We start from the raw sequence: 9,624 nt of genomic DNA, 5'->3' as shown, positions 1-9,624 counted from the left end.
AATGAAATGAACAAAAATGATAAGAGAGATTACAGTTGTATATTCTTTTCTATTGCAACATTAAGATTTCTATTCTATTTATACATATTCTTCGACCATTAACATTTATTTAAATTGGCACTAAGAAAAGTATAGCATTTCTTATTATAAAAAATAATAATATTCAAAGTTGTGTTTTGACGATTATAAAACTTTAATAATTGCCGTAAAAATAAGTTAAGTATTTAAATAAAGTATAAAATTAACGAATTTATAACTTGGTAATCTCATAATTTTGATGGAATTTCGGATCAATTTAAAAAAAAAAAAAAAAAAAAATTACGCACCCTTTCCAAACAACGTTGTGCATTGCTCCACTTAAAAATTATACTAACTAGACCCAAACAATAGTTGGTACCCAATCTTGGCTGGAAAAAAACTTTAATGTTAGGCCCTGTTTGATTCACCTTAATTTTGCTGAACTGAAATTATTTTTACTGAACTGAACTTATATTTACTGAACTGAACTTAATTTTACTGAACTGAAATTATATTTACTGAAATTAAATATTTTTACTGAACTGAAATTATTTTACTGATTTTCTATTATAATTCTTCTTTGAGAAAACTGAAGTTTACTGAACTAAACTTATTTTTACTGAACTGAAATTATTTTTACTGAACTGAACTTATTTTTACTGAACTGAAATTATTTTTACTTAATATTATTTTTTTAAGGTGAAAAGAACAGGGCCTTAGTTCCCCCACAAGAGTGGAGAAAAGCCTTTATTTATCAAATGATTTGGTTGAAAAAAGGTAAAGTTTCCAAGATAAGGCCTCTAGCTCTAGTGGACTCAAAGGATCACATGCTATCTAAATGTGAAATTGAGTTGGCAAATCTAACAAAACACAAAAACTGAACTATACTAGAAAATCTGCTGATTTTGGCATGTGATTTTCAGCTGTAAGATAATTGAATTAATGCATAAAGGGATTAGCCCACTAGATTGAACTTATTTGAATATCATTTTAGAGTCACTTTTATTGAGATGCTCCAAAAGCCAAATTCTCAATTCCTAAGCATCTTTACCAAAAAAAGATGAAATTTAAAAAATAAAAAATCACCTATGCCAAACTAATTCAATCATACATTGGTATGACATAGTAGTAACTTTATTAAATTTAACAAAAATATATATAAACAAACAAATAAAGTAATTAACTAAAGATCTTAGAGTTATTAGTAGAAGAAATTTGACTATTTTCAATGTAGAACGTTAATATTTATGAATCTTAAATATAAAAAAAGGACTTAATCGATCTCTAAATGTGTCAGAAACAAACAATATTATTTAGCAATTATTATTATTATTATTTTTTTTCACATTGACAAATTATGATAATATGCAACTGGGAACTTATGAAAAGTTCATAACCAATAAATTTGATTATTTTATTTTACAAATAATTCTAATAAACTTAGTTCACAACCAAGAAATTCAAATTGATTAAGTCTCCAATTGTGCCAAAAAAACAAACAATTTTACTTTTTTTTCTCACCAACAAGATTATGATATATGGAACTGCAAAACTTATAATTTGTTCATCACCAAACTTATAATATGTTCATGGTTTATAAGTTCAAATCAATTATAGTCATGGTCAATAAAAATCAAATTTTTTTTGGTTTTTTTAATTTATATTTTTAAATTTTTTTATGGTCTAATCAATTAAGTTTAATCAATCAAAAAGGCTATCTATACATTCACAACATTAATACTTAGTAAATTCTAATAAATGTAGATAAGTGAAACTGGGGGAAGGAAACTCACTTATCATAGTGTATTTGCTTTTAACAGCTTTGGCATATTCTGAAAAGTCTGTTTCTTATTACAAAATATTTGATGAAATTTTAAAGCCTCTATTATTAACTTGATTTATTGGAACGTGTGTTTGTTTTTTTGGCACTCAAATATGCTTCCAGATAACAGCAATCGGAATTGGATTCCATGAATTATGATAACCAATAAGCCTTAGTTTTAGTAGTAGTTATCAACTTATCATGTAAAGGAGGTTCCAAAAAAAAAAAAAAAAACTAATATATCGCGTGACAAAAACTAGTAAAGAAAGACAATTTTAGTTTTAGTTTTGCCAAGTCGTACACAACACCATAAATCCTTTATTTGGCTCTTGTAAAGCTACAATACATATTGAAAGGACAAAAGCAAGTGGAAAGGAAAAGATGAGGGGTGGGGCGCAAGCTTGCTAGGGTAGCATGTTCCACAAATATAATGGACGTCAACATACAAGAACAACAGCCATTTACGCCACCCCGGCCTTAAAGGATTCAGTAAAGTATCGACGCAGTTCCCTCTAGAATTGGTAATAGAGAACAGGGATGTTGCTACAATTAGCCCTACCAGTTGATCCTCGTGTTCAACAAGGTTGAGAAATATCACAAATACACAAACAACAATATCCTTGGTGGATCCTACCACTGGTAGAGACCAAAGAGGCGTCGATGAATGACCTACCAGAAAGTCAGTAAGAGCTTCAGTACGAAGCCATTTGATTAGATAATGCTTCCTGGAAAAGAGATAAGCAGACTCAAGGGTAGAGAACTTATGCACAAAAAATAATGGTATGGAAAACAGGAAAATAAATTATCAAGCACAATACTAAGTAAACTTCAACGCGTGTCCTTTATATGTGGTACAGTTAGTTATCGATGCTGGGATAGTTACCATGATAAACATCTTAAATTGTTCTTACATTAAGACTTAATAATAATAAAACTAATTCAAACCCAAGGAGAGGGTCGAAGGCAAACATGGACTTCATGCTCTTCAAGTACAGCAAGTTGTTTAGGGACCATTATCTCAAGTGCCGTTCCCGTTTCATCACAATAAGCCTCAAGCTTTGCATCTTCTGGAATCCGTGAAGGCAAGGGAATCTGCCGAACGAACTCTCCAGGAGGGCAGTGCTCCGGCATTGGATCAGACAGTTTGAATGTCCTGCCATGTCTCTTAATCAGGGGTGAGCAACCTGTGCTAACACAAGCTACCTTCACAATTCCATGTGTAGGGGTATTCATCCATGTAACTCTCACACTCTGAGGATCAGCAAAGGGCAAGCTAACAATAATCAAGAACCCCTTTTCATCTTCATATATACTTTTTGCAGCTGTGACAGGACCATATACATTCTTCATCACCCCGCTAAATTCATTAGACCATACAGGTTCAGCCAAATGAGATTCCACATCCAATACGCTGTCAGGCTGTGAGTTGATTCGGAGAAAGCCATTGACAATGCTACCATTAGAATTTAAGTCTTTCTTTTGCTTCTTAGCAACATGAGAAAGATCCACCCCGTTGCTTAGACCATTCTTAGATGTCTGAGTTGAGAAATTCAGTCCTGTATCGGGACTCACCTTTCTTTGAGCACCCTTTGCAGAGAGAGCAGGGCGCTCTAGCTCAAATTCCATTGGTGGAAGATTTCTCCAAGAACCAAAATCACTTGCTTCCTCAGGTATTGAGAAGTTCGTATCCCGACCTGTAAGCTCCAACCATCTCTTCCTTTCACATTCATCTAAATCCGTAAAATCAGGTGACCCAATCAATTCAATCCCATGAACACACTGCGGGTTGGACAGGCCCCTATAATGCTTCCTCTGCATTTTGTGAGACCTCACAAATCCTCTGTCAACACTAAAAGGAAACGGACGCTCCCCTTGCCTAGAGTGTCCATTCATAAAACTTCTCAATTGCATCTTCCCTAGCGCATTCTCAGGCCTCCCTTTGAATACCCACATGTAAATATTCTCCATATCATGCTGTACTAAGAAAGCATCAAGTTTCAAGTCAGACTTATCGAAACCACCCCAACCATTGCTATCCCTCGTAACCTTACACTTAGAATTATCCTTCAACACGGGTTTGAAATAGTAATTGAAGAAAAACCAAGCACCCCATACACTATCAACGCGTTTAGCACATTTCCTACCCACTTTAGGAACATTCACAATTGCCACACCCTCGGTTACAACTTGAGGACCTAGACCAACATCTAAAATCTCACAACTATCATTCCACAATTGCGGGAGCACGCTGAGTTCTTCCGGTAACGGAAGATTGATATCGGGCGGTCCCGATTGCAGGACCGACCGATTCACATCTCTCTCAGACTCGTCATGAGACGAGGAGCTTGAATCCATGGACAACACAGTAGATGGATGGTAATTCTCAATCGATAAGGTTGTCAATAGAGTTTCCCCCATCATCTATGTATCTACAACCCTGGTTAATCACTTCTATTTTCCCCCAAATCTAGGGTTTTCAATTTTTCTGAACTAATAACAAATAAAATCACCATCGTATTTCTTTATTTTTTCCATATTTGTCAATCAATCAAAGTCCAAATCAAAACACCCACCAACAAATTTCTTTTTTTTCTTTTTTTTTTATAATTATCACAGATAAAAATAAGGACGAATCCAATGAAAACAAAAGCAAAAAACTAGGGTTAGAACTCCAGAATCCATCGTTTGTAATTCGAAAAGAGGAATAAAAACTGATCTATTTGACAGATAAAAGATGAGGTATAATTAAGCGAATGATCAAATGAAGACATGAACAAACCACAGGATCTCATGAAGATTCGGCGATGAGTATCGAATCAAATTGATCACATCCATAAAACCCCAGAAAAAAAGGGGAAATACCCAGAAATAAAAAAAAACAAAATTTAGCTTAAAAAACAAGATTCAAAGATTTACCCATTTAAGACAGATTCCATGAAAGCCCATTTTTTTGAAGAATTTCAAGAACAATCTTCACAAGAAAACCCCAGAACAGGTGAGAGAAAGCAGAAATGGCTGAAGTCAATGAAGGAAAATTAGGGTTTTTTTAATTAATTTTATTAAATTTGAGGGAAAATTAAGAGGGGGTGATTGAAAAGAAGGAAAAAGGGTTATAAGTAATAAAATGGAAATTGTTGGAGCCTGCACCAGTTGAACCTGAGAAGTGGTAAGGAAGGGACATTGGTGACGGCAACAGCTGCATTTTTGGAGGTTAATATTTTTAATATTTTAATTTAATTTTTTATTTTTATTATTTATGATTAATTTTTTTATATTTTTAATTAATTTTGTAAATTTTTTATTAAATTTAATTAAATTTTGTAATTTTTAATTAAATTTAAATAATTTTTTGCCTTTTCTAGGCTGGGGTTTCCCTTTTTATCTTTTGTTTTTTCAAGGTAGCTCTTTTTTCCTTTAAAGAAAGAAATTAAATTAAAGAAAGGGTTTGGACTAGGTGTCAATTTTTTGTTTGTAGGGTTTGTGGGGGTGACCATGTGTGTGTGTTTAAATCTGAATCGTTTGAGAAGCATCTACAATAATTTCCCATTATAGTATAAAAGTGATGAGCTTAAATGTGGTTAATGAATGACTAAAAATTCTATGATTGTGAATTTAAATATTCTTAATATAAAATATCTTTAATAATCAATGATTATAATAACAATTGTTGGTATTAATTTGTATTTAAACAGTTTTATGTTAATACTTATATAAATAATAATGATATTAAAATTGAAAATTAATTTTTGCATTTGTTAATACTATTGATGATAACTTATTTTGGTATTAGGAAGATACTTCATAGTTCATACCATCTAAGCATAATTTGATACCAATGAATATCTAAATTCATTTTAGTCATTGATACGGAGTAAATAAAGTTATTATAGGCTAAGCAATGCTTGAATTGAGGAATTATAATTGTACTCATGTCATCTTAATCTTCTAATGTATTTATGGCCAAACATTGTGATTAGAAGTGACCAAGGACTCTTGACGAATCCTTAAAATAACTCTCGTCTTTCTCTTACTTATATTGTACCTCTGACCTAAAGTTAGCTCTTTTACCACAGTAATATATATACAATCAAACAATTATTATTGTCTCTAACTTCTTCCTAATTTATCTATCACACATTTCATGCATTCACATTCGTCCCACTATAATTGTCATATTTCTTGTCATGGTATGGACACGCCAATATTTTATTATCTTTTTTCTTCTCAGTACCAAAACTTAGGTTCTCACACTTAGGATGGAAATACCTAGAGTCTGGAAAGGTCTAATAATACTCAGACACAGACCCGGAATTTTTAATCTTACCTTGATCCTTAGGGTCTAATTTTAAGACCCTTACTCATACTCTTTGGGTCTAGTAGGGTCTAGATAGGGGTCATGGTCCAATTTAGGTCCTTTACCATTTTTTCCCCCAAGTTTAATTATTTATTTTTCGGTGTATGATTATATGTATTGCGCAAAAAAAAAAAAAAAAAAAAAAACTAATATACTCCTAACCCATTGTCATGACTTTGATTATAACACCACAAAATTGTCATGACACCACAAAATTGTCATGACTTTGATTATAACACCACAAATTTTAAAAACTTTTATTATAACACCACCAAAAAATTGGTTTCACCACCACTTAACTTTGCCATCCAAAAAAGCCATTAAATGGGCCCCACACAGTACACGTGTCAATCAACTATTGGATTAAAAAAAAGAATTTTTTTTAAAAAAAGATTTCTTAAAAAAAGAAAAACCCTATAATCCTAACCCAACCACCACCCCGCGCCGGTTCCCACCGCCGTCACCCCTACACTACCATGGTTGTCACCCTTACCAACCCCCATCGCTGTCTCCCCGACCCGAAACCGTCGCGAACCACCTAGACCCCAACCCAGACTAGCCTAGCCCTTATCGTTGTTTCATCGACTTGAAACCATTGCTGAACCACCTAAACCCTAACCCAAACCAGCTCAGCCAAGTAGCCGACACTCGACGGCGGCAGCACATCAACCCACCACCGTCGCCGAACTCCTCTCCCCTACCCAAAATTGTCGCCGAATCGTCAAAACCCTGAGTCACAACCATACCCAAACCTACAAACCGCCACCCCTTTCACCCTCACCCGAAACCAAACTCGTACCCTGAAACCAAATTGAGGCTGAGGTTGGGCTACGGTTGGGTTGGTTTCGAGGGTCAAGGATGGTCGGTTGGCTGGATTCATGGGTCAAGGGTGGTCGCCACTAGTGGCTAATCAAATCGGGGTTGAGGAATCATGTGGGTAACCAAATCAGGGCTGAGGAACACTTGAGCTCCGTTAGCTACAATCACTTGATTAACCTTGTTTTATATTTTGGATGAGATGGGTTTGTCCCACATTGGTGGGAGAAGAAAGTTTTACTAGTTTCTATTGGTTTAAAGATTGATGTTTGAACTATTATCCCTTGTGTTGTGGGCCATCAGGGAGCATCCCCAAGTGCGTATCTTCGCTGTCTGGACGGTTTAGTTTGTGGCACGTGTGCGATGGTGTGCCTACCTTTTTTGGTCGAGCTTGTCGTACGAAGCTCGCAACACACGTTTTTACTCGGCTTTGAAATGTTCAAAAACGTTCCCATGATTTTCTCCAACTTTAATTATTGCTCCCTTATTCTTCTTCCAACCGTTACGCTTTTTTAAGTCTTTAAATACCAAGTTTCAGACAGTTTTAAACATGTTGGAAAATATGTTCTTCCTCTTTCTCTAAAATTAGTTTTCTTCCTCTTTATGTTATAAGCAATTATGAGTTCCTAATTCATCTTTTTGAATGCACATATAGAGGGATGTTGTAAATCTTGGGGGCAATGCCATCTCCGATTGCACCATAGTCGGGGAAAATTTTGCTTCTAAGACAGTGTTTTAAACATGTTGCAGCGTTAACTTACATCAAATAATTCGGCCCACATTCTTTAATTATTTGATTTTACAGTTTCTCTTCCTACAGCTTTGATGTTGCACACACCTAAGTCCTATGCATTCATAATGGTCTACTCGACTTCTTGCCTCTGCGAGCGGGCATGTGCCCATACAAAGTCTTCTCTGCGAGCCAATGTTACTCAACGTACTATGAGTCATTTAAAGGCAAGTCAATACAATTTTGATCTAGACACGTACACCTATTTAAATATTTTTTTTTATTTTTACTAACAAATTCAAATCAGCTGAATAAAACTCTACACCTGTCAAAGTGTTGCGATTAAACAAATCGAAGCTATATATAATGTTATAATAGTAACAATATATAATTTTATAATATCAATTTGTTTATTATTTTATTAACGTATAATTAGAGAAGTTAAAAGATAAATTTGTGTCTTGATATGCGTAGTTGGTCAAAGTGTAACAGTTGAAAAAGAATAAAGTGAGTAATAGTCGAAATTATATAATGACAAGCACGAAAACACGAAAAATAATATGTCAAAGTCTCACAACTAAGGGCCTATTCTCATTGACTGAACTCAGCTGAACTAAACTGAACTGAACTGAACTGAGCTGAATTGAACTGAACTGAACAAAAATGAATATTTTATAAGAGAAGGAAATTAGGAGCTGAACTGAACTGAACTGAATTTCAACGTATGAGAACAGACCCTAAATCATACTTCATATGCCTACAAGGGTTATGTCAAGTGGTAACCAACTTGATGCTACTTAAGAGAGGTCTCGAATTCGAGCATCATCGCATCTGAAACTCTCGTTCAAAAACTAATCCATCATAAATCGGGTGTACAAAACGAGTCAAATCCGAACCTAAATGAAGGTAAGCCCTAGACCTGGCAAATAGGTCATTCAGGTCGGGTCATTTCGAGTCAGGTCAAATTCGGGTCAACAGATGTTCGGGTCGGGTTGAGTCACTTTGGGTCAAAACCTCAGGTCGCCTTCAGATCGGGTCGTTTTAGGTTGGTTTAATTCGAGTGTGGCCAATTTTCGAGTCCATATATGATATATCGGGTCGGGTCAAAATCAGGTCAAGATAGTTAGGTCAATAATTTGTGTCAAGCTTTATTAGTAGGTTTTTTTCTATACGAAATAATTATTATTGCTTTCATAGAAAATAAAGTTATTAGTGTTAATATTATTGTTATGTTATTATTGTCATCTTCATAACAAGATTATTGTAACATCGAGAAAAGTAATATTTTAAATATGTAAATTAATTACACTATTACACATTACAAATAAATTAAAAAAAAATCGATTAAGTCAGTTTAATTGCGGTTATTTACTATTTGGGTCTGGTCAGGTCAGTATTTGGCTTAAAGGTAATATATTTACTATAAAAGATACGTATAAAATATATGAAATAATATTATGATAGTTATATTATACCAAACTTCTCAAAGAAGATTTTAGCAAAAATAAGGAAGGGTTTTTTGGAGGGAAAAAACTACATCGGAAATTGAAACGTGTCATTCATGGTCTCTGTTTAGTATTATGTTATTGATTCATTAAGAGTACTTCTTGTAGTACTTGTATAGCTTCCCCCACTCTCCCAAATAGTCTAACCCAGTAACCCAAATCGAGTTGACCCATGAAGGATTCCGGCCCGGTAGAGCCCTTCATCTTTCCTTGAATAATAATAATAAGGAAAATTGGCTTAAAATAATACCAATTATTAACGGTGTCTACAAAGTAATACAAATTCAAGTATTTGCTATTAGTGGTACCACCTTTTTTACTATATGTGCAAACTAGTACGCCAATCTCCGAAAATGTATTTCGATGAATATTCCGTCTA

General features: G+C 34.1%; 1 protein-coding gene across 1 annotated transcript; it reads right to left on the bottom strand.

Annotated features, from left to right (window-relative positions):
* Positions 1-2,623: 2,623 nt before the first annotated feature.
* Positions 2,624-4,762, bottom strand: LOC145593515 (uncharacterized). Its single transcript, XM_081649768.1, has one exon. It carries the CDS (start codon positions 4,259-4,261, stop codon positions 2,780-2,782), a length of 1,482 nt encoding a protein of 493 aa, XP_081505894.1. The 5' UTR covers positions 4,262-4,762; the 3' UTR covers positions 2,624-2,779.
* Positions 4,763-9,624: the final 4,862 nt, after the last annotated feature.

The sequence above is a fragment of the Chenopodium album genome, chromosome 19, assembly GCF_948465745.1.
Source record: "Chenopodium album chromosome 19, dcCheAlbu1.1, whole genome shotgun sequence".
In the NCBI taxonomy this organism is placed as follows: domain Eukaryota; kingdom Viridiplantae; phylum Streptophyta; class Magnoliopsida; order Caryophyllales; family Amaranthaceae; genus Chenopodium; species Chenopodium album.
Note: the sequence above shows the minus strand (reverse complement) of the source record. Positions and strands in the feature narration are given on the sequence as shown.

Coding starts and splice junctions, on each gene's coding strand:
- LOC145593515 (XM_081649768.1), bottom strand. CDS start 4,261: ATGATGGGGGAAACTCTATTGACAACCTTATCGATTGAGAATTACCAT.